General features: G+C 37.5%; 6 protein-coding genes across 6 annotated transcripts; 3 read left to right on the top strand and 3 right to left on the bottom strand.

The window, feature by feature from the left end:
* Window positions 1-1,345: 1,345 nt before the first annotated feature.
* Window positions 1,346-1,693, top strand: MONOS_13719 (uncharacterized protein; the record flags this gene model as incomplete). The annotated part of the gene is made up of 1 exon (XM_067866447.1): window positions 1,346-1,693. One exon carries the CDS (start codon window positions 1,346-1,348, stop codon window positions 1,691-1,693), a length of 348 nt encoding a protein of 115 aa, XP_067732457.1.
* Window positions 1,694-6,053: 4,360 nt separating this feature from the next.
* MONOS_13718 (putative Reverse transcriptase (RNA-dependent DNA polymerase)) lies at window positions 6,054-6,761 on the top strand (the record flags this gene model as incomplete). The annotated part of the gene is made up of 1 exon (XM_067866446.1): window positions 6,054-6,761. One exon carries the CDS (start codon window positions 6,054-6,056, stop codon window positions 6,759-6,761), a length of 708 nt encoding a protein of 235 aa, XP_067732456.1.
* A 4,585-nt stretch (window positions 6,762-11,346) lies between these two features.
* MONOS_13717 (uncharacterized protein) lies at window positions 11,347-14,952 on the bottom strand (the record flags this gene model as incomplete). Its single annotated transcript, XM_067866445.1, has 1 exon — window positions 11,347-14,952. The coding sequence occupies one exon, from the start codon at window positions 14,950-14,952 to the stop codon at window positions 11,347-11,349; it is 3,606 nt and encodes a 1,201-aa protein (XP_067732455.1).
* A 2,973-nt stretch (window positions 14,953-17,925) lies between these two features.
* On the bottom strand, window positions 17,926-20,169 carry MONOS_16227 (uncharacterized protein; the record flags this gene model as incomplete). The annotated part of the gene is made up of 1 exon (XM_067869139.1): window positions 17,926-20,169. One exon carries the CDS (start codon window positions 20,167-20,169, stop codon window positions 17,926-17,928), a length of 2,244 nt encoding a protein of 747 aa, XP_067732454.1.
* A 4,232-nt stretch (window positions 20,170-24,401) lies between these two features.
* Window positions 24,402-24,656, top strand: MONOS_11835 (uncharacterized protein; the record flags this gene model as incomplete). The annotated part of the gene is made up of 1 exon (XM_067864404.1): window positions 24,402-24,656. The coding sequence occupies one exon, from the start codon at window positions 24,402-24,404 to the stop codon at window positions 24,654-24,656; it is 255 nt and encodes an 84-aa protein (XP_067732453.1).
* Window positions 24,657-25,003: 347 nt separating this feature from the next.
* MONOS_11834 (uncharacterized protein) lies at window positions 25,004-25,288 on the bottom strand (the record flags this gene model as incomplete). Its single annotated transcript, XM_067864403.1, has 1 exon — window positions 25,004-25,288. The coding sequence occupies one exon, from the start codon at window positions 25,286-25,288 to the stop codon at window positions 25,004-25,006; it is 285 nt and encodes a 94-aa protein (XP_067732452.1).
* Between the last annotated feature and the right edge of the window lie 250 nt (window positions 25,289-25,538).

The raw sequence follows: 25,538 nt of genomic DNA, 5'->3' as shown, positions 1-25,538 counted from the left end.
GATTAACTGAAAATGTTCAAGTTGGTAAATTAATGGCAAAATTGTATGTTATCGTTGGTGAAATCGTTGACGAAAAACATGTGTTGAACATGTGTTGAACATGCGTTGAACATGTGTTGAACATGCGTTGAACATGAGTTGAACATGAGTTGAACATGAGTTGAACATGAGTTGAACATGTGTTGAACATGTGTTGAACATGTGTTGAACCTGTTAGTGTTATCGTTTGCGTTATCGTTGGTGTTATCGTTGGTGAAATCGAAAATTAAAATAATTGATTTTATTTTTTGGTTTTCAGTAAATGGGTCAGAAGAAGATATGCGTAACTGTGAAAGAAGCTAAAGCGGCTCAACAGAAACAAATTTAACAGTTTCAGGAAAAACGTATGGAAGAAACAAAGTATTTCAACGAACATGTGTCTGAGAAACAGAAGAAGTTGATTAAGATTTTGATAAGAAAGCTTATCGAAAGTGAAGAGTTGTTTGATGAGATAATGGAGAAAATTATTGTTTGAGTTGAATGCGTTTATTTTTGGTTGAATGAGTTAATGGTTGTTTGCCTGGGCCGTGTTGACTGGGTAGATAATTAGGATCCTGTGGCATGGTAATATTGATTTTTATCTCCGAGCTTTTGCACCTGGACTGGGTGGACCGAGTGGACAGTGTCAATTTTATTCTAGAAATCATATAGGCAAATGGGCAAACAGAGCAAATTGAGCAAAATTCATTTAAAGTGAAAATATTCTGTTATCGGATAATTTTGACATTAACCCCAACATCATCTTATTTGTAAATTCACGTTTCAATAGAAAATTTGTTTCAAAAAATATTTGTTTTTAATTATTATTGAATGACAAACCCCCCAAACAGACTCTGACAACGTAATCCAACAATTTATTGATTCAATTTCAACATAATAGCAAATGCTTGGAGAACGAATGAAAGTTCACCTCGATGATTTGTTCGACCGCAAGAAATACTCTGACAAGAAGCAAAGTCAACGATATTCAGGAACAGACATCCATATCAGCAAATGTGAGAATCTCTGTATAGTTGATGTTGAAATCAACAAATCCCTTCAAGCTGAACAAACGAAAACCATCAGGAATTCCATTCTCGAGAAACTCCCCCAAAATGTCGGACTTGTACAAACAGCTCATGGTGGTCTTCACATTTATTGTGAGCTGTGTGGTTATCCCCTCAAATGTTCATCACAAACCAAAGTGTTCACGAGTCCAGAGTTCGATATCGACATTTTCACAGGTATTGAAGATTAGAAACAAAGGCTTGTTGTTCAAGCTGATTTTTCACGCAGAAGGATGAAAGATCTCAGGAGAATCATCATTATGAACATTCCCCTCAACAATTACAGAGAGCTCACAGATCTTTCATCACTCGAGAATGATCTTGATATCTTCGGAATTGACCTCAAAACAGAGAATACATCAGCGACAATGGCAGCTGAACCACACAATCTTCTCACACAAGATGGTGTCGCTGATATGTCTCCAACTGTCGCTCTTGCTCTTGTTGATGGACTCAAAGATGTTGAAATACAAAACAACACAGGTTCTTTGTCACTTGATTCTGAGTTAACTTATTTACCGTTATTTGCAGCTCTCAATTCTCTTGTCGTCATTAACGGTTTTGATAACCAATCAATATATTTTCTTTTCACTCAAATCAAAACCTGAGTGATGTGAAGAAGATTTTCACTTCACGAACGTCACTGGAGTTTTTTCACGTCAGTATTTTTAAATTTCAAATTCGTTTGTTTTTTGGAGTCCAATGCAAAAAATTTCTAAAAAAAACATTCATTTAAAAAAATATTATTTTATCATATATTAATGCATTTTCAAATTTTTTAATTTTTTTGTTTCATAATTATTTTTGCAAAAAAACAAATACAAAATAATATATTTTATCAAATGCATTTTTTGAAAAGCAAACAATTAGAGGGTTATTGAGGCTCGAAACCAACTCGTCAGGCAATTCACTTTGAAAACCTTTCGACAGTATTTCCATTTGCTTATTGAATGAAGCTGACGCCAGTGACCTTCAATGACATTTTAAATTCCTCAAATGACTAATACGTCAGTGAAATACAAGTTATTTGTGTGATCAAAAATTAAAACAAAATACAAAGATATTATTTATTAATTATTTTAAAGGATATATTATTAGAATAAAAATAATATTAACACTTTCAAAAGACAATGAGAGAATTAGAGAAAATATTTCAGTGACGTGATGGAATTTCCAAGTCCGTCAGAATTCGAAAATTTCACGTCAAAAGTCAGCACGTCATTCAGGTTTTCTCAAATCAAAGAGATAGATGCTCTAACATCAAATGCAATCACTCACTATGAAGAGAAACGAAACAGGAACAGAGACAACAAGTCACATCCATTTGTTCTGCAAAAGATTGTCAAGAGATGGAATCCAACATATTACAACGATGTGATCATTCCACTCCTCAGAAAAGAGAATGAGCTAACGGAAGAACCTCCACAATCGATTACTGTTCATGAAATAGATCTCAACTCATAGTTCTCGTTCTCTGAAATCAGTGATAAAGCTCGTCGAAAACAATACTCTTCACTGTTAGAAATCACTGAAGATCTTCCAAAAGTTATTAGATTTGTTGAAGCAAGGATGGAATTCATTGTGAAAGAGTGTGACATTCACTCCTCTTGTTATTCGATAACATTCAAGACAAAATCAGCAATGAACGAACTGTCCAAAACAATAAAACTCTGGCATGATGATAAAAAGACTCTTACATTTGAGACAGCTTTCGAACAATACTCACACGTTCTATCGATCGATAAGATGAAGTTCTTCTCAGATAACTCTCAAATATTCTCCCTACTCCATGGGTTCAAATACCAAATGGCAAACGAACAAAATGATGAAATCGTCAAACCATTTTGGATTTCACACGAGAGGTTATCGCCAACAATAACGAAGAACTCTATCGATGCATCCTCTGTTGGATTGCTTCAATTGTTCATAATCCTGGTAAAAAAGCAGAAACATCACTTGTTCTCAAAGGTTTGCAAGGTTTAGGAAAGAATGTCTGGAGAAATGTGCTTGCTGAACTGTTGGTGGGATATTCATGTCCAAATGTCACAGAGATTGCAGAACTGACAGGATAGTTCAACTCCATCGTCAAAGGGAAACTGCTCATTGTACTCAACGAATTGAAGAATGTTGGAGATGATCGAACAGCTATCTTTGACGCATTGAAGAGTATAATCACAAATTCAACAATCAGAATCTATGAGAAGAATCAGCCAAGAAAAACGGCTGAGAACGTTGCTAATTTCATATTTGTAACAAATCACACATATCCAGTCAAGGTTGAGATTGGTGACAGGAGATATGCTGTTTGTAATTGAAACTCAAAATATAAGAACAATCTCACATTCTTCAAGGATTTCACGAGCTCTTTCGATAATGAATTCAATGAACAACTTCTCTGTTATTTCCTCAGCAAAGATCTTTCTGAATTCAACACAAGGGCTATTCCAACAACTGAGGCAAAGAAAGATATCATTGCTGCATCACTCTCTGTCATCGATGTGTTCTGTCAGGAGCATCACAATAGGCTCAAAGAAGTGTGTGGATGTTCTGAAGCACTATGTTTCAGACCTGTTGAATACAAGAACGATTGCTCTTTCCATCAAGCAATCAAAGACAGATGTGAGAGAATTCAAGTAGGTGGAAGAGGAAATCAAGTGTTGTGTTAAAAAACTCAAACCAGAGTATGAACAACTCCTCAAACGACGAGAAGATGAAGATGAAATGAACTGTTCAGAAAAAATTAACAAAACATTTTCGTTTTTTTGAAAATCATTAATACGCAAACGATACAAAAGTGTGTGCCACTTGTAACATAACATCAACGATTTTATGTGGCAATGTGGCAAGATGATAGCACTCATTGAAAAACAAAAAACCTCTTTATGACCTCACAAATTTATGGAAAAACACTCATATGGCAGAAATGGCATGTTGAAAGGTGTTTTCAAATGGAATAAAAATTGACAACCTTCTCGGTCTACCAAACTTCGCTTCCAGTACAAGGATTTTTTCTCAACATTTCCATGACACAGGATCCTTATTATCTACACAGTCTTCCCGGTGCATGTGAAATAGTTAACTATTGCAAGCAATTATTAACGCATTCAACTCAAACAATAATTTTCTCCATTATCTCATCAAACAACTCTTCACTTTCGATAAGCTTTCTTATCAAAATCTTAATCAACTTCTTCTGTTTCTCAGACACATGTTCGTTGAAATACTTTGTTTCTTCCATACGTTTTTCCTGAAACTGTTAAATTTGTTTCTGTTGAGCCGCTTTAGCTTCTTTCACAGTTACGCATATCTTCTTCTGACCCATTTACTGAAAACCAAAAAATAAAATCAATTATTTTAATTTTCGATTTCACCAACGATAACACCAACGATAACGCAAACGATAACACTAACAGGTTCAACACATGTTCAACACATGTTCAACACATGTTCAACTCATGTTCAACTCATGTTCAACTCATGTTCAACTCATGTTCAACGCATGTTCAACACATGTTCAACGCATGTTCAACACATGTTCAACACATGTTCAACACATGTTCAACACATGTTCAACTCATGTTCAACTCATGTTCAACTCATGTTCAACTCATGTTCAACTCATGTTCAACTCATGTTCAACTCATGTTCAACTCATGTTCAACTCATGTTCAACTCATGTTCAACGCATGTTCAACACATGTTCAACGCATGTTCAACACATGTTCAACACATGTTTTTCGTCAACGATTTCACCAACGATAACATACAATTTTACCATTAATTTACCAACTTGAACATTTTCAGTTAATCTGATAGCCAATTTTCCTCCTTGGAGATATGGTATATCGGCTATTGATGTATCTCGATTACACCTATCAATAACTCCTTCTTTATTGAACATCACTGAATATCTAATCATGATAACCCCTAAGAATATCAGCAATCTCCTCATGACCTCTATCTGATTATCATTACCTATTCCAACTTATTATACCAGATGATAACAACCACCAGATGCACATATATCGATAATATTGATAGATCTTAATCAAAATAAATTTATAGCAGATATTCCATATCTCTGCCCACCGGTAGCAGTTAGGTCACAGTTATGGAATCACAAAGCATGGGACAAGGCTGGTAAGCAGGTTAAAGGTATTTATTTCCAGCTTACAAAGCATTGTTATTATTTATTCAGAACATAAAGATGAAACCTGATTTAGCTTACGAGATGATAAAAGATGCTTTGTGACTAGTGACTCAGATAATTCAAAAAGCCAGAAGAGCTCGGATCCGAGGCAGATATGGGTTTTCAGCCGCTTGAAAGATGGTGGCAGATACGACGTGATGCTTATTAATAAAGAGGCAACAAGACATTTTGGAGGAGGTTCGTGTTGAACAGAAGCAAATTCAAAATTCCACAGAGGGGATAATTTTCGAAAGAGAACAGATAATGTCGGAAGATCATCATACAGAACAACGCAGGCAAAGGGCTTCAGTTGAAGGCGGTTTTTTGGAAGTTGGCCCCGGACGCCTCGAAGTCAACCCCCTTATCGAAACTCCCAAAGAAAGTCAACAGAAGCTTGGAGCAGGGAACTTTCAGGGTGTTCCGAGGGAAACATGAAATGCAAACAAGTACTCAAAAAATAATTAGAGGCAGAACTACATTGTTTTTCCAGGAATGGGACAAGATAAATGGAAGAAAACTTATCAGACTTGGAGCGAATGCATGCTGGAAGAATAAAAGAGCAAAAGAAAGATTGGAAAAAAGATCTTGGAAGATGGAGCAAAGCGAATGAGCGAAGAACAGCGGAGAGCTTTCAGAGATGAGCTAAAGGAGCAACAGGGTACAGGTATTATCAGATTAAGCTTTGAAATCAGGTCAAATTCAAAAACAATGTTTTTTTGGTCAAAAAAAAGACAGGAGCCTGGTGACAGATCATAGATTGCCATCCACTTAATACAGCAATGAAGAGATTTCACTTCAATTGCGAAAGCGAGAGAGCTGTGGAACACTTCATTCAGAATGGCGATTATGCAATAACGTTGGATCTGGCTCAAGCCTATTGCCTCATCCCCGTCTCACCAGATTTTAAACCGTATCTCAGTTTCACGTTCGAAGGAACAGATTATTCATTCGTAGGAATGCCATTTGGATTTATGGATGCACCAAGGATCTTCACAAAGATTATGAGGAAGGAAACAAGAGCCATAAAGGAAAAATGGAACGTGAGAGTCATTGCATATCTCGACGATATGATAATACTCCAGCGGAACAGAGAGTATTTGGAAATAATAAAGAGTGAAGTGTTGTTGCTCTTGGAAAGCTTGGGGTTAATGGTTCACAAGGACAAATGCCAGTTGGAATCAACAACAAAGAAATCTACCTATTTGGGATTCGACTGTGATACAGAGGAGTTCACAGCGAGATTGGAAAAAGACAAAGCTTTTTCTCTTGCAGCTCTCCTCTGTCTCTGGGAAAAGAAGAGCGTCATGGTCAAACAAGTTCGTATAAAAGATTTCGCTTCTCTAATCGGGAAGATAAATGCAGTCCGCTTTGTCAGACAAGACGCATCACTTCGGATGGTGGCTTTGCATCGTCTGTTCCAGAAGAATGTGAGGACATCAGGATGGAGCTGGATGATGAAGATGAATACCTCTGTTCTGAAGGAGTGACGGGAATAGAAATGGATTCTGAACCTGAACAAGCCTCGGCAATTTCAAACAGTATTTTTTCACCAAGCAACACTTTCAACGGATACTTCGGAGCTAGCTATGGGAGCAACACTTCGAATCAACAACAGAATTCTGGACTGGCATGCAAAGTTCCACAAATATGCTCGCAGCAAATCTTCAAATTACAGGGAACAGTTGGCGGTGTTATTGGCACTCCACCATTTCTCACAAATAATCAGAACAAACAAAATATCTCAACTTCAATTGAGGTCGGACAACAGCTCTGTTGCCTTCAACATCAATCGGTGGAATGCTTGGAAAAATCTCAGGCCAGTTCTCCGAAAGACATGGAAATGGAAAGAAGCAACGAAGGTGTAGATGAAAGCTCAACATTTTCCAGGTACACGGAACAATTGAGCTGACGCATTATCTCGACTCGAAAGAGCAGGGGACTATCCCATAAAAAAAAACCTTCAAAAATGTTATATCGCTCATCAAAGTCAGACCAACAGTCGACGCGTTCGCGGCTCATCACAATCACAAGTTGAAAAGATGGTGCGTCATCGGAAGCCCCATATCCGAAGACTGATAATAAGTTCCATGGTGTCAGGAATGTGTTCTTGCTCATCCTCCAATTCCGCTGATTCCGATGGTGATACGGAAAACTCAGACGGAGAGAGCTCGAGTCGTTCTACTCCTGCCGAACTGGAAAGGTCAGAACTGGGAAGTTCTTTTGCGCGACAGCAACTTCTTCAGTTGGGAACTGAATTACAATTTCCAGGAACTGATAGAAGTTCCATCAATGAAGAAGACAGGAGCATGCTTTCCTCCTGTGAAACTCAGGCTAATTCTTCTGAATCCCTCAAAAGAAAAGGTTTACAGTTTTGGAAACAAGCCTAACAGGAACGGAAAATTTCAGAGGAGCTTGGTGAGCAATGCGTACAAGGCTTTGCATAATCCACATGGGATGGATACCTTTTCGGCTTTGCACGTTTTGCTGAACGATGGAAATCATGCGGACACACAGAAATGCCAGACAACCTACCAGAGTGGACTGCAAAATGTGCAGCCGTGTTTTTATCCTTTAAGAATAAATGGGTTAAAATGTCTGTGCTTCAAATGATCAAAGCAGCGGTTTCCTTTTTCTCATCGCTCACATTCAACACAGCCTTGGGAGAGATCAAAATAATAAGAACTCTTTTTCGGTCGTTCAGAAGGACAGACAATGCAAGGAAGAAGACAATGCCTGAGCTATGGAATCCAAAAACACTGCAAAAATACTATAATGAACTGGGATCCAATATCAATCTTTCTTTCAAAGCACTTGCACAGAAAGTTATGACTCTCACAATGCTTTTCTCGGCCTGCAGGTTCACTGAATTTGAAAGGGTGGACATGTCCCAGTCTAGAATAACAGAGGATGGTGTATATTTGGATACCTCCTTAAAGACATCAAATACCAGAACAGAGATCGTAGTTCCCTTTCTGTCAGAAGTCACTTTCATTTGCCCAGCTTCAGCAATCAGGATGCTGTGGGAAATTGTTCAAATAATGAATAGAAGAACTTCTTATTTTTTTTTCTTTGAAGAAACATTTGAGCCCCTCAACGTTTCCGGGATTTGAAGGCTGGAGAAGGATGCAATGGTGGAAGCAGGAATACCGAACAAATTCACGCCTTATTCTCTCAAATCGGCAACTTTATCGTCGTTAACAATGGCTGATATCCACCAGCACAAAGTGAAAAATTCGCTCATCTTTCACCAAGGACCAATACGTTTGTTAAATAATACTTTAAGAGTCGATTATCAAACACAATGGCAAACGTTATTGGAGCAACAATGAATGAGAATGCAAGGGAAAAAGAAGGAAGCCACTCAAATAATGAAGTATCATGGAACACGAATGTAGAAGTTACCAAACAAATATATTCAGAGACTGAGTCAGAAGGCGAATCAATGGAAAGAATAGAGACAGAAGTTGGGAGAATCACAAAGATCCGCTGTGAAAGACGAAAAGATCAAAGCAGTTCGGCTTTCTAAGGAAAATCAAGAATAATTCAGATTTAAACAGCCTTAAAAAAGCGAGCAGAAAGATTAGGAATCAGACACATTTATAATAAGAACAAATGCCCAGTTGCGAAGACATGAGATTTCAGAATAAACACGAACGGCTGAAACTCAAATGAGTTGTAGAAGTTAAGCTCCGAATAAGCAGTGGTCTCTCAAATATGAAGAGAAGAAATTGGATATCTATTTTCTCTCTCTTAATTTTTTTATATCAGTAATAATTATGAATTAGATTTCCTCACAAATTCAATTTTCAGTAACGTTATCATGCAAAATTAATAGATCAGCAAAATTAGGTATTGACTGGGGGAAAAAAAGAAGAAAAGAAATTTATGTGTTCTTATAACTGATGGACAAAATATATGGAAAGATAAATAACTTGAACTATCTTATTGAATATTTAAATAAATTTTGTAAAGAATCACTTTTCATTCGATTTATCATTCTTCATTAAATCATAAAAATAATAATAATAATAATAATAATAATAATAATAAAAATTTTATTCAAAGCAACAAATATATAACATTAATTATACGAAAAAAAGAATTTGAACATTCATAACTTTTATTTTTCCAACCAACCAGTCCCTTTATGAATATATTTTTTGATAACACTTCGTTTTTTTTCATGAAAAAAAAGAAAAATCAGCCATATGGTTGTTTTTAGTCATCCCCTCACTCAAACATTTAAATATTAGTCATTTTCTTTTTCAAAAAATTGGTACAAGTAATTTGTGAAATGTTTAAAAAAATGAGAAAAAGAAGAGCATTTCTCAACATCTGAAGTTGAAAGCTTAATTCGATTATTGCTAACTTCTTCAACGATAGAGAAAATGTTCATTTATCCAAAGAAAATTAAAATTACCAGAAGAAGAGACATAAAAAAAATAAATTTCCGGTGTTATTGAGATATATTTTGTTGAGCTGGATAAAAAGAGAAAAAATGAATTAAAAGAGGTTGTTTGGAGGAGAAGAAATGATGGGGCAGAAAAAGAGAAGAAAGTGAAGAAGAAATTGGAGGAGGAGGGAATGATTTGGTAAGTGAGTCACATTTCTCATCTTTTTGTGTCTTCAGCCCCGTTTCTGGCACCTCCCTCGACACCCCTTGTGACACTCACCCAGCTGACCTTCTTCAACATCTCCACAAATCCATCGAAAACAACACATCAGGGTGAAGGACTGGGCCAAACCTCGTTTCTGATGAGTGGATGTGAATTTGTGTCGGTGTGGGATGTGTATGATGGGGGCATTGTCCCCTCGCTCAACAGCCCCTCATCTTCATTGGCTGCCTCAAACACCTCATTTGTCAGATGCTATCGGTCTCAGAATGTTGCAGTCAATGGGAGTGAGGGGAATCCATCGAAACCAGGGAGACAGCAAATAGCAGACAATGGGGCGAATTCATTCACTTGGTGTGTGGGATGTGTCTCAAAAACTCCCGGAGCAATTAATTATGAGACAGATTTCTTGTAAACAGGGCAGCAATGGACGTGTGTGATTTGTCAATAAACTCTTTCGGAAAAATATGGCTCATTTTGAAACAAAACAGTATGAGTCAAATAGTTGTTTCAGTTTTTTGAAACTCGAACGATTATCAAAAAATGAAAGACAAAAGAGAATAAAAATCAAATATTGCAAGCATTGCGAATGGATTAATTACGAATCTTTTGTGAATTGTCAGTCAACTTTGATCGCATTATGCATGGATGCAAGTTTCCGAAAATTTTCATCTTTTTCCAACATATGATTGCTTGTAATTTGAAATCAAAGTGCTTTGTCTTTTTTTTTTTAAAAAGAAAATGTTCAATAATTCGATATGAACAAGTGATTCACCGAAAAAATATGAAGAAAGAAGAAGTTTTCAAACAAATTAAGTTGGCAATCAAATCACAATTATGCAAATAAAACAGTATTAAAAATCGTTTGCTCTTTTCATAAAATAATTTTTGATATTATTTTCGAATGCAACAAATTGATAACTTTTTTTCATCATTACAGAACATTTGTTTTTTAAAAAAATTCAATCAACTTCCGATAAACAATTATCAAAGTCTATATTTCATCAAAAAAAAAATTATCGCAATTATGTTTTTCTATATTCATTCTTATTTATTAACAAGGATCAAAAGTTTATTTCAAAAGCCCAAACTTTAGCTTTGAACGACAAATGCACGGTAAGTCAAATAGGACTTCAAAAATTAAAAATATTTTGAAAAGTTTTGCTAATATATTCATCAAAGACTGTCAACAGCCAAGATGATGATAATAGTGTATGGCAATTAGCCATAAAAAAAAACCAATAAAATAATTTTATCAATAGATAAAGGAAAAGAAAAGAAAAGACGGAAACAGATAGAAGATAGCATGTTTGTTGATAACAAACAAGCATAATAAAACTCAAAACATCAGCATCACGGGTTTAACTTAATTCTAAAAAAAAAATAAAAGAAAAAAATAAGCCTTTTACTTTTTTTATATAGCACATCAGCAACAGTTAACGCTCTGACTTTTCATTTTTTAGTTGCGAGACCTCTTCTTCCTTACAACAACAATTACAATAATCACCACAACCACAACAATCACCACAACAACAATAGGAACAACTATTGCAACAATTGTTCCTGCATTTGACTTCTTCTTTTCTGGTTCTGGCTCTTCTTTCGGTTCCTCTTTCTTCAAGTATTTCTCATACACATCTTCAAGGTCAGATTTTTCATCTTTTGCTCCCACAATCCATCCTTTGTTATCATCGTTGTAATCCTTAGCAAACCCAAATGAATCACCCTTCTTGCAGAAGTCATCAAAGTCTTCTGCAATGATGCACAACGATGCCACCGATGAATCTTTCCCTTTGTTTTCACCTAACTCAAGTTTGCCTTCACCCGGAAGTTTCAAATGATCAACTGCTTTTTTCATCTCAATGGTAATTGCTCCTGCATTACCTGCTGTTGCAACACACGATTTGAATGAACATTTCTTATCTTTTCCCATTTCAACATTTGAACCACTATCAACCATCTTGATCTTAACACCTGCTGACAATCCCTTTTCTGATTTCACCTCGTTCATGGTCAACTCTTCGATTTTGACATTCATAGCTTTATCAGTTGCATCTTGAATGATGATTGCTGCCTCATCAACCACACTCACTTTCTCGATATCAACTTTATCTAATTTGACTGAAGAAGCACCATTAATAACAAACATTGACTTTTGGAATTTCACTTCATTAGCTTCTTTGAATTCAACAGTGTTCATTGTCAACGTTCCTGCACTCACTTTCACAAGATGGATTCCAACTGTTTCTTCACCATCATTTGATGATGTTTCTGTTTTTGATTTGACAAATTTGCAGTTCACAATGTTCAACTTTGCATCTGCACCTTCTGCAACAATCAATGAATTAATAACTGGATCATCATTTGAATTCTTAGGTTTATCCAATGATAATGGGAACAAGAAGGAAATTCCTCTGAACTCAACTTTATTTTTGCATGTGAACAAATCTCCTCCATTTTTGGCATCACAATCAAGGCTGACTATATCTTCAACTTCTTTCTTCGTTTCGGTACCTTCCTCTTGAACTTGTTTCACTCCAACAATCTTAACTTCTTTTTCGAATGTTACAGCTTCTGCTTTCAGAATCTTTTTATCATCTTCTTCCTTGATAACTTTGATGACATATCCAGAGATGCTTGGCTTTGCCACTAATCCGTTATACGCGTTTATAATGCTTCCCATTGGAGTTTCATATGTTTCTCCATTTCCACTTCCATCTTTCTTCACATATGCAATTGCTGGATTGAAGTATTTTGAAGTGAAGTCAACATCTCCATCTTCACTGTTGGCAACAATATTCCAGTCATTTGTTCCTCGGACATATCCTGTTGCAAATCCCGCTTTCATTGTGTCTGCAATATCTTTATGAAGGGCAACTGGCACATCCAAATATATTCCTGTACTCTTTTCGTTATCTCCTTCACCTGCTGTGCAAGTAGTGAATTTAAAATTATCATCAGTTTTTGTTTCGGGCCATGACAGTTGATTTGCTTTTTCAATATTTGCCATTTTCAGATACAAAGCACCTGATTTTCCTTTTGTGCAACTGCATGATGAAAATGATGTTGCACTTTTATCTTTCACTGAAAATTTGCTCCCTTTGTTTTCACATTCAACATGCAATGCTCCGCTTGTTGCTGTGGATTCATCACTTGAAATGCAATTTGAAAATGTGCATCTGTCAATCACAACTGTGACAACTTCATCAGCTTTTCCCACAACTTTCATCACAGCACTTTGTTTGGAATTCAACTTTTCAATGTTCAGCAAGGTTAATGAAACAGAGGTCACTCCCTCAACTTTGAATGGTGTGACTGAAAATGTCAATTCTTCTGCACCAGTACATTTAACATCGTTCATTGAAACAGCTCCAGCATCCACATTCACAACGTGAATATTAGCAATGTAATCTTTTCCTGTCTCCTTTGGTGCTCTCACAAATTCGCAAGTGTCAATGGCCAGAGATGTCGATTCCGAATCAGCATGAATAAGTGCCAATGTTCCATCATTTGACATTGATGCCCCTTTTTTATCAAATGTCAACGGGAAGGTCATTTTCAGATATTTGAATGCAACAGCTTTCTTGCATGTGAACATATCTTTTCCTTCTGCAGTTTGACAGTTGATATCAATTTTTACAATATTGCTAACATCAGTTTGATATCCCTCAATTGTCACCCCTGTTGCTTTGTCAAATGTATTCACCTCTGCAACCAATGCCCCACCTTCTCCATCAGTTTTCATGATCTCAATGAAGAAACCACCTTCGCTTGGTTCAGTAAAATGATCATAGGCATCTTTTATGTTGGCCCATGGTTTTGTATCTGATCCATCTCCTTCAGTTGCACCACTTTTGACATAAAAAGTTTTCACCTCCTTTGGAGCTGGGTCAATATATTCTGAAACAAGATCGATATCTTCGGTTTCTGTTTTTTTTGCCATGATATAATCTTTATGTGTCGTTCTGTCATATCCATTCGCAAAGCTAGCTTTCATTGCAGCAGCAAATTCTGAATGAAGTTCAACCTTAACATCTAAATATAAAGATGTATTTTTAGATGTAGCTGCAGCTCCAACCGTGCAAGTTATGAATTTTAAATTCGCTTCTGTTTTTGGCCAAGTTAATTTATCAGCTGTTATCTTTTTCATATTCAAATGTATTGCTCCTGATTTGCCATTTTCGCAGGTGCATGAAGTAAATGTTGTTGCACCTGTATTTCCAATTGTGAATTCACTATCTGTTGCGTCACTTTCAACATAAAGTGCTCCGCTTGTTGCACTAGCTGCTGCTTCAGTTGACTTGCATTCAGTGAATGTGCAGCTGTCCAAAGAAACTTGAATTTTGTTTGTATTTTTGATTCTCATTACCGAACTGGCACTAGATGTTATTTTGCCAAATTGACAACTCGTTAATGAAACAGACGAAACTCCTTCAAACAAAAAAGGTGCAACGCTGAACATTATCATATTATTTTCATCACTGCATTGTACTTCACTCATCTGTAACTCTCCTGCTTTCACATTTATAAGGTGTATTTTTGCCATTGAATCTGCTGGAATTGTATCAGGACGTTTGAACTTGCAACTTGTAATTTTCAACAAATTTGACTCGTCTTCTGCAGCGATCAATGATAGCGTTTCAGTTGTTTCCGCAGATGCCAATGAAAAAGTGAAGATGAATACTATCTTACTCAATTCAACTGTTTCCCTGCACTTTATCAGATCTTCTGTAACTTGAATTTTGCAATCTAACTGCACTTCAGCTTCCTCCTCTGAATTATCTGCTTCCTTAATGTAAACGCCAACAACTTTCACTCCGATTTGTTTGTTGAATGTAATTGATTCAGCTAATTGAGGATCATCTGTTTTGATTATTTTTATTGTATAAACTGCATCGCTTTCTTTGCCATCGAATTTAGTATATGCCGTATTCAAAGTTTTCACTGGACTATCCTTTGTCCCTGTTCCTGAATCATCAATAGCACTTCCTTTTACATATATGGGTTCAATTGTTTCTGAATTAATGGTAAGAGCAATTTGCAATAATACAAATGAAAAAAACATTAAAGTTGATGTTCCTTTCTCCAAACAATTCAAGATCTACACAAACATTAATTGTATTATCATTATTGTTTTTTATGGTTCCTAATATAATTTGTATTTTTGCTTTCCTAAAAAAGTTTCGATTTTTTTAAATAAGATAAATATTTACAATTTCTGATATTTTTCACTTTTAAGACATTATAGACTTATGGATAATTCCTGAAAATCATAGTCTCGTTTGTTATTAATTAATTCTTGATTTTATCTTATTATTTTGTTGAAGCAACTTGAAACTCGCAAAAACGACTATCTTTTTCTTGTTGAGTTGAATGCATCTTTTCTTAATAAAAAGACACTTTTCCACCTATCTTTTATTATTTTCGGAGCCTTCATCTTTTTTTTATTCATTGAGCATATCACTATCGTATTTTTAAATAATTTTAAACGTAGTCATCAAAACATATATCATGTACATTTAAATTTTAGGATATACGAGATTCACGAGAAATGAAAAAAAAAATATGAAAAAAATAATACCATTATAATTTATTATTCATCTTTTTCACAAAAATTTGTTGAAATAGCGAGAATAGACATTTATTTTTTATTCGAACGTTATATTCATTTCGCATCAAAATATTAATTACTTTTTTTGATATGAAATGAATTTGGTTTGTTTTTTTCATAATTCTTTTTATTCATATTGCATCCATTGATTGTTTTTCTTTTTTGAACGCGATCTTCAATTGAAGCACTGATTCTAACAGAGAAAAGTTAGGCTTTTGTTAATAAAGAAATTATTCATTTTATTTTGATTGTTATTCAACAAAAAATTGAAAAGTGAGAAAAAACAAATGAATGTTTCAGAAGCTTTATAACAAATTAACATATCATCAAAAATTGCATATGTTTGAAAAAAAGCGATACTGAATGTGTGCTTTCAGTTTTTATCTATCTTACGCCTTGCCAATCGTCGTATTTCTTATTCTGCTTTGCAAGAAGAATGATTGGATTGAACCTTCCAAGTGAGTGCTGTCTTAGAACTGCCTGATGAAAGTTCAGCGGCAACGAGTTTGAAGATCATCCAGGTTGGGGTATGTTCTTGTGTGAAATGTGCTGGCAAATTACAGCTGGACGGCCATTTTTTATTGACATGGAAACTTATTCATGAATGATACAGCCAAGCGGAGGGAAATATATTTGGGGAGAAAAAATATCAAAGCAATCTTAACTTAAGTCTCTTTCAACTTTAAATATGAACAACTTGCTGAAGATTCGAACGTGTTTGTTAGAAGCGAACAGACATTTGTCGATACAGATCTGTTCTGGTTTCTTTATCGATTCCATCACATGCGTTGAACGGAAAAGAAAAGCTTTGAACAGATTCGGATGGAAAAACTGCACCAAAGGAAATTGTTCATCAAGTTGACATTTATCGTTGAGGAAAAGTTTTGAATTTTGTTGATTATGGTATTAACTTTCGAAATTGTTGTATTTGTGAAAATTCGGAAAAAAACACAAGAATGAATAGGGAAGCGGGGAGGAGAAAAAGAAAAGTTGGAAAATAACGAAAAACTGTTTCCAAAAATAATTTCAGAAAAGAAAATGAATCTCACTGATTTGTAATAAATATTGCCTGAGAAAAGTTTCTGCACTCATAGAACATCGATACATGATTTTATAAGATATATATTATTGGAACATGATAATTGGATAAGAGAAGATAACTGCAAAATAAAGTTATTTCCTTCATTTCATTAAGATCAGAAAACGAATTATGGTGTTATTCTCAAGAAATAAATTGCATAAATCATCATATTCAAAAATGAAAACTAACATCTTGAGTTTGTCGGTTCTTTTTGATGATATAAATATGAATTGCTTTTTATGGAATAATAATTCAATGATTATTTAAAATTTTATTTATCTGTGGAATTGAAATCCAATTCAGTGCTTGTAGAAATATTGAAGTCGACAATAACATGTGTTTCAATCCTTTTGTTGGAAATAAAAATTTGGTTGATGATGGGCACAAACCTTTGAATAACACAAAACATTTATTTGATTATGCTCATGAAACGCACATGAAAAATGTTAATTGAATGTGCAAATGAATTCGCTTTTATTCATAAACTCAAAGATTTTGCCATTTTGATAATTGTTTTCAATTTTAGAATGAATTGTTTGTTTTTCTTGCTTCACTGTTGAAAGGAATGGAATGAAAAAAAAGATGTTAACTATGAAAAAGAAGACAAGAAAATTGTACGTTAAAGTTTGTTATTTGAATAAAATTTTCGATTTCCTTTGTCGAGATTTTTTTTTGTTTCATCTTTTCTATTCTCAAATAAAATGTCATGAAGAACAGAAGAGTATGTCAGAGCATAAAATGGAAGAAGCATTATTTCTGAGATTTTATTTGTTTGACATTTATTTATTTGTTTATTTATTGTGTTGAAAATGAGCATTTTTGATTCGTTGTGATAAAACTTAACTTGATTTTCTTTCGATTGAGGAAGCGCAACAAGAACAAACAATCATAAAAAATCAAAGAAATAAACCGATATCATCAGAGATATGACCACCTAACTCAGCAGTCCTATCAGATTGGCTGGATTTTTTTTTTTGAAAAGTTGATTAAGATATTGGGTATTTTTTTTGAAAAGTCACAAAATATTAATTAAAAAAGAAAGTGGAGAATCAATTCCTTCTCTTGTTTGAGAGACGCCACAATCTATGGGTCAGTCGCCCATTTGTGTGTTTTGGTGAATTGGGAAAAAAACCACTTTGCGCTTATAAAACCAAAAGGCGCAAAGAGAAGGAACTGCAAAAAACACGAACAGTTTTGAAAACAGAACTTCAAAGGGTGGGAGTGAAAACGGTGGTGGGCAAAGAGAAGGAATTGATTCTCCACTTTCTTTTTTAATTAAAGTGCATAAGCACCTTAATTATCAAGAAAGTGTTTCATCAATTCCTTCTCTTGTTTGAGAGAATCAATTAGTTGGATGATGAAGCCATCATTACTACCACAGTGTGCGTCTTCTTTGCGTTGTTGCTCTCTTCCTCCTTTTTTGCTTGTGATCTTGTTCGAATAATGAATTGTTCTCCAAGTGACTTCTGTTCCTCCATCTCCTCATCAGGCTCGTCTACTCTGGAAGGGAATTCAACAGAATTTTTAGCTTCTTCCTCACTCAAACCTGGCTTCATCAGGCACTTCTCATCCCTCAGTACCATCCCAGATTCCATTTCTCGTCTCTCCTTTTTGTTCTTCTGGTCTCTGTCTGGTCTGACGCACATCTTGACACCATTTTCTGCACACGGATTGTTTGCTAACTCTTCACTGTGAACGTTCATAGTTGAGGCGATCACTTTCCCCAAGGTTGAAGCAAGATTGGCCTTCACATAATGCTTCACCAAAGTGTCTGTTCTAGGGGAAAGACGGGCAAACTTCGCAATCTGAGTTGGTGGAATTCCAGACATCGTTAGCGTTGAAAGCGTTGCAGCCTTTATTGAATAAGGAGTGAAATGGCCTGGAATTCCTGCTTCCTTCAACGTCTCCTTTGCCAATCGTCTAATACCTTTTACTGTAAGAGGGTGAAAAGTTTCGGTATTTAAAAACAATTTATTTCCATCTGGTTCTCTTTTCTTTATCTCTTCCCACAAAACTTGAATGGCCGAAGCTGGGCAAATTGAAGGGCTTTCATTTAAAAAAGGAACAGCAATTTCTGTTCGATTAAGCGATGTTTTTAGCCTTGTGTCTAGATATATTCCTTCCTGCTCGAATCTGGATCGTTCCATATCTACTCTTTCCAACTCTGTAAACCTGCACGCAGTGAATAGCATGGTGAGCACAATGGCTTTCATTGTCAGATGTTTGAAACTCAAGCTTTGGTTTTCTCCAAGATTAGAAAAGAATGTCAGAATGGTCTTCGGATTCCAAATTTCTTGGACCTTCTTTTTTCTTGTCCTCTCTGTTCTTCTAAACCCTCTAAACAATATTTTTATTATCGGAATATCCCCTAAATTTGTGTTGTAAACCAAGCTTGTGAAAAATGAAACTGCTGAGCGGATGAGCTGCAAACATGACAGCTTCATTCCATTGTCTCTAAGTGTAATAAATATGCTGGAACATCGAGCTGCCCACTCGTGAATATCCTCTGGAATTATGCCCATATCACTCTTTTCCCACTGTTCTCCAAAGTGTGCGAAGCCGAATAAATATCCATCCCACGTCGACTGAGCAATTCCCGATATGCACTCCTCTGCCAATGAAACTGGGAAAGATCTTTCTTCCAAAGCCCTTCTCCACCAGCTCTCGCCTTTAACTCTTGTGGATTGATCAATATGACTCTTTACCTGCCTGGAGGAAGACATGCACCTGTGCTTGCCATTGATGGACCCTTTCTCAGTACTGTTCTCAGACTCCTCCATTCGAATGTCTGATGAGGCGTCTTCTCCAATAGCACATCCCAGTTCTGCCCCTTCCAGTTCGGCAGGAGTAATACTACTGGTACTCTCTCCTTCTGTGCCTTCCGAATCGTCATTGGAATCAGTGGAATTGGGGGGTGTGCCAGAACGCACTCGTTCTTCCATGGATATGCTAGACCGTCTTCTCCCAATGGGCTTCCAATTCCGCACCAACGATCGACCTTGTGGTTGTGCTGAGCTGCAAAGACGTCCAGCGTTGGAGTAACTTGAAGAACAGACAAGATTTCTTTGAGCTCGCTGTCTGCAATGCTGTAGTCTCCTGCTCTTTCCAGGCGGGAAAAAGCATCGGCTCTTGTGTTTCGCGATCCGGGGAGATGAACTGCTCTCAGGACTATCTTCAGTTTCTCCTTCAATATCCATATCCTTTTGAGCGTTTGACGGAGATTCCTTCCTGCATTCCATCTGTTCACGTTGAAAACAACTGCTGAGTTGTCTGAACGAAGTTGCAACTGTGAAATCCGATTCTCTGCTAGGATTGGTGCAAAATGTGTTAGGGCAAGTTCCACGGCTTTTAGTTCTCTGAAGTTGGATGATTGGTTTTTCACCGCGAATGGAAAGCGACTGTGACAATCTAGTGACATTCTGTTTAGTCTGAGGGTTGCTCCCCAGGAGCTTTCTGATGCATCTGTGGTGAGCGCTGCTTCTGGAATAAACACTGGAGTTAGTCTGCGTCTGGGGTTCTTCATCAACATCCATCTCCATTTTCTTATCTGCAGGAGGATTGACGCATTCAGCTTCATCATTCCATCCCATCCGCCTGTCGTAACTCCTTTCTGCAACAATTTGTAGATGGATTGGAGGTGTAAAGATGCGTCTGAAAGAACGAAGCGCGTTGCACTGAGCTTTCCCACGAATGATGCGAAATCCTTCACTCTGACTGTCTTGGCTCTTAAACACCTTCTCTCCCACGAGCGACACAGTTCTCTCAGTGCCTTTTTTCTTTCCTCCGTAAGGCAAACATCGAAGCTGGTTGTGTTCCATTTGAATCCCAGGAAACTGAACTGCGAACTCGGAATGAGGTTGCACTTCTTCTTGTTTATCAGCAGACCGAGGCTTTCCAAAAATACGATTATCTCCTGTATTATGTTCTTCAAGACTTCTTGATCTTGATGCAGAAAAAGAAGATCGTCCAAATAGGCAACGACTCTGACATCCCATCTTCTTCTTATCTCCGCTGTCACCTTCCTCATTATATGTGTGAACAGGCGCGGTGCATCTACAAAGCCGAAAGGCATGCCTTTGAAGGAGTAGTCTTTTCCCATGAATCTGAAAGCAAGATAGGGAATTAGTTCTTTTGAAACTGGAATTAAATAATAAGCTTGTTCCAAGTCCAGGGATACTGCGTAATCTTTCCGTCTTATTAGCCGTTCTACTGTTTTTTCTCCGTCGCACTTGAAATGTGTTCTCTTCACTGCTGCGTTTAGTTTCCGACAATCGAGAATCTGTCTCCAGCTTCCTGACTTCTTTTGAATGAGAAATACATTGTTTCTGTGTTTGACCTCCCTCTGCTCCATTGGGATAACAACTCCTGTTCGTAACTGTTCTTCTAATATTTTCTTGAATTCCTCGATCTTTTGTTGGTTGAGTAGACACGCTCCATCTCTGAACTGGGCTCTGCTGAGAGCTTTCCTGGACTGCTTGCTTTTCCACATGGCCTGAACTCCATTGCTTATCAATTTCTCTCCTCCGATTCGCTTCCATGCTGAGAGAAACAAAGCGGTTCTCCCTCCAATGTGCCTCCTCTGCTCTGTTTCCTTGTGAATTGGACCTAAAATTGTTGACGCACCCCTGGTCTCCTGCTCCAACTGCTCTGGTTCCTCCTTCTTCCGAATTGCTGTCTTCTTGTGGGGGCTGAGGACCGGGGGTATCTCCGAAAAAACCGTGTATTTGTGTGAGAAATGGGATAACTGAATCTTCTTTGAAGTGTTCCTGGTTGTTCTCTAACAGGAGCCTGAACACGTGTAATAGGAAGTGCTGGTCTCTGGAAGCCTCTCTCTAGCTTGGCTTCCTGCCTTGTTTCTTTGAGAATCAGTTCCTGTCTCTCTGTGAGAATTCCTGTAGAAGCGTCTGTGCTCATCGCTGTGGCAGCCCTGAAACCAAACCTGCCTTGAATTCGAACCGTTCGTGCCTCTTGAAGAGCCCTGGTAATCATTATCAAGATGTCAGCAAGCCTTTGTTTTGCACCTTCACTTGAAGTCGGTATCTCGGCTAAACCTATGAGCGCAGCTTTAATCGCCTGGAAAAGAAAAATCTCCACCTTGTACCCCGCCTGATCTAATGCGTCTTTAATCCAGTTTTCTGTTCTCTTGGCAGTGGGCGGTTCAAGCGATAACAACGGGCTAAAATCCTGTGTCTTATACTCCTCAACAACATCTTGAACGGATCTTGGGGAAATCCTTAGATCAAAAATTGAAATATTCGGCGTTTGTCCGAAAATGTCCTCAAACTCCTGACAAATACGTTGAGATATCTCTAAGTCATCTTCGTTTTCCTTTCTGTCAGCTGAAGGGGTCAACTCCTGTGCTTAACCTTCCGATGAAGAAGGTGAAAAAATTGAAGAGGAAGAAAAGATGTTAGGTTGTGACAAGGTCCCTGGTTGGCTTTGCGCCCCACTGTGCTGCATTGCAGAATCAGCCGACGGCGTAAGTCCAACAATCGGAGGGAATTGCGAAGCAGACATCATTGATCTAATGTGGCGACTGACCCATAGATTGTGGCGTCTCTCAAACAAGAGAAGGAATTGATGAAACACTTTCTTGATAATTAAGGTGCTTATGCACTTTAATTGATCTTAAAATCAGATCATAAATGATCAGTATATTCTGATCATTCCGTTCCCATATAAATTCACAATTTAAATCATTCTTAGTGTTTTTTCTCTCTCTTCAAAAAAATATTTTTAATAATTGTCCATGTATCATAAATATTTTAAAACTTTTTTATCACTAACATTTTTAGTTAATATCATTTTCGTGTTACTTGAATCTACGAAGTGATATGTTTCAATTTCTTCGTTTTCATTTCATTATCGATATTTTTCGTTCAAAAATCTTTTAAATTTTGTTTTATTTTAAAATGCACTTCTTTGTTCAAAAACAAATAATGAAAAAAGAGCTTTTTTTGGAATTTTTTTCTCGATATTTTTGATAGCGGAAATATTATTATTTCATGTGCTAAGCATTCAAATCACATTCAAATAAACGTGCTCAAAAGAAAAAGATTCAGATGTTGAATTGAAAAAATGAAATATACAGACAATTTATTTTTCGAAAAGCCCTAAAAATAGCAAACCAGAGAAAGAACAAGCCATGAATCAAAACCCTTGTTGTTTTGATATTAATCTTTCTTATTTTCGTATGTTTTTCATTTCATTTTGAATTCTTTGCATGAAGATATCCAGTTTTGTGCTTTTCAATCACTTGAGAAAAGGTTTGCAATTCTAACTGATCAAAATCTCTTGTCACATGAAGATGTTGTCTTTGTGCAGCTGTTGGAGCTTCTAGTGGGCGTGGTGGGGTATTTGAAAAGTCTTCTTGTTACAGGAGCGGAGCAGTAATCTTCTTATCGCTCAAGTCCTTTGTCTTTTTTATCATTATCTTAAATTCGGATGAGTAGAAAAGAAGTGGAGAAGGTTGCAGTGCATAAGCCCTTCATCTTCATTTTCATCGACAGTTGATTCTTCGGAGGCATCGGTGGTAGCTGTGTTTAACACGTCATTAGCAGCGATGGACAGCATCGAAAGACGGCTGCGGATTGTGATGCCAGAATAACTTGGGCATATGTTCTGCACATGTCGCTGTCGCTGAAGATGCTGTGGGAACATGCTGTCATGTGGCTTGCTGTGAGGTTCGTGGACATTTAGAACATACGCAATGAAAAGCTTTCGGAGATGCTTTTTGTTCCGCTGGTGGCTCCGCTTCTGTCGCTTGCAATGTCTGTGGGAAAGAAGTTGGGGAGAAAGCGGATATTATCGGTGGCAGATATGAATGGTTATTGTCGATTAACGATCAATTTTTTCCATTCGCTGAAGATATGGCAATTGCAGTTGTTGAGGTGTGTGGAGTGAAACTGGACGATAAAGTGACGGGGAGATGTGCAGCAATGTTTGAAAAGGGGAAGAGCTGAAGAACAAGAAGGAAGACCTGGAGAGGACGAAGGCGAACGCTTCTCAAACGCTAAGCAAAATGTACGGAAAGAGCGAGGGGCATGTTATGGAGCTGGGGGTGGAAAAGGAGGAGCTGGGGATGCATATCTGGGAGACGAGAGAACAGCACGATGAGGCGAAGCATGAGATGGAGAAGCGGTATTCGGAGTTCAATATGATGCTGCAGAAGATCTGGGACGACGAGCGGATCTCGAAGCGGACGAACGGGCTGGTGGAGCAGCTGCAGCAGAATGACAAGATCAAATGATGCGAGAGAGGAAGATTCTGCAGCTGAGCGAGAAGCACAACACAGAGGTGAAGCAGGTGAAGCAGGTGAAGCAGGTAAAGGAGAAGAAGTGCTGTGCACTGCAAGGAGGAGTGGTGGGTGTGGATGAAAAGTGGAAAATGGCTGATCGGAGGTTACAATTGCCACATTTTCTTCTTTGGTTTCTCTGTTTGTTATGGGATGGTTCCATCTTTGGTTTCCTTGATTCTGTTGTTGGGGCTGTACGAAAAGCACAAGGAGAAGTTTACAGCGAGCATTGTGGTGGTAGCGCTGTGATGCTTGAGATGTACTCCTCTTGGAAGGTTGTTGTTGTGAAAGTGAGGAGCGCGATAAATGTTGTTAGTAAAACAAACAGCTGTGGTTGAGGAGGTGGTGGAAGTGAAGGAACGAGATCTGGGATCAGCGAAAGATAGAAAAGAATGGTGCTGTCAAAAGAACAGGAAAGGATAATACACATGTAGAAGGCGCTGTTCAATTGATGAATGAGAGCTGCGGACGGAGCTTGTGCAATAGAAATGGGAGCAGAAGAAAAAGAAGGAGTTGTTTGAAGAGAGGATGGAGCATCAGATGAGAACGGTTTCTTGGTCACTTGGGCTGGTTGCGCACGATGCGAAACATGAGCTTTGGATACCGATCAAGTTGCAGTCGTCTGTGTGGATGAAGCGTTTGTTGAAGCCGCTGAAAATAGGGCTGCAGCCATCGTTGGTGTGGAAGCTGACGTTGATTCTGGGGATATTTGGAGACAAGCTCGCAACAGACTTGGGAGAGGGCAGCGCTGTGTTTGTGAGAGTGGTGGTTCCGAGGCAGTAGTTTGGGGATTATATATTCATGTGGCTGAGGGTGAAGCACGCAGCGCAGAAGAAGAGTGAGGCCGCACAATTAAAGATGATTTTTGTTGTGGAGCTGTTTCAAAAGGACTTTGTGGATGTGTTGTTGTTCGGGAAGTTTGTGCAGGAGGAGTGCAAAGGAATCAAGTTGTGGTTTTCAAGACAACTGCAAAGTGCTATTTGAAGGTTTTCAGTTGAAGCCACTTTCAGAAGAGAGCTAGATCTTCCTAATGATGTTGTATAGGATGTTTTGGAAGTGAATCAATACAGCTGTTAAAGAGGCTTCGGATAAGAATATCGAGATGTATTTTTAGAGGAGTTAGAGGGATTTTATTCGGAGAAGTGAGAAGAATACTCGCCTGCGTTTCTAGGGTTTCTGTTGAATAACACCTGAGCAGAAGAAAAGATGAAAAAAGGAGGTGATAATGGAGCTGCATAATGAGATTCGCTGATGCGATTCATTGACTTTTTCATCATCATCTCACGAAGCTTGGTGAGGGATGACGTATTCGTAGAAAGAGTCTCTTTTGTGAGAGAGCATTCTGCAGATACAGCACGCGCTGTTACTGCGGATCTTTCGGGATGTGTGCATGCTGTCTGGGTGCTGTTTGCCATTATTTGTGTCGGTGCTGGAGGCGTGTCATCGCAATTTCTTCTTCACGCTGTAACTGAAACATCAGGATATATTTAATTCCTCCGAAATTTGAGCATATCTGTATCCATCTGAGAAAAGGACAGTTAAGAAGACAGTTAGTCTGCATTTTGCGCTGCTGAAGATGGCTCTGAATGGCCAAGTGCTGGTGATTTCGGTGGCATCAACATGTGCAAGGGTATGGGTAGGGGTGGATGTGGTTCAGAAACTGCG

This window comes from Monocercomonoides exilis, assembly GCF_001643675.1.
Source record: "Monocercomonoides exilis strain PA203 chromosome Unknown scaffold9-1957334, whole genome shotgun sequence".
Lineage (NCBI taxonomy): Eukaryota > Preaxostyla > Oxymonadida > Polymastigidae > Monocercomonoides > Monocercomonoides exilis.
The sequence above is the reverse complement of the archived record's forward strand: the minus strand, read 5'-3'. Positions and strand labels throughout refer to the sequence as shown.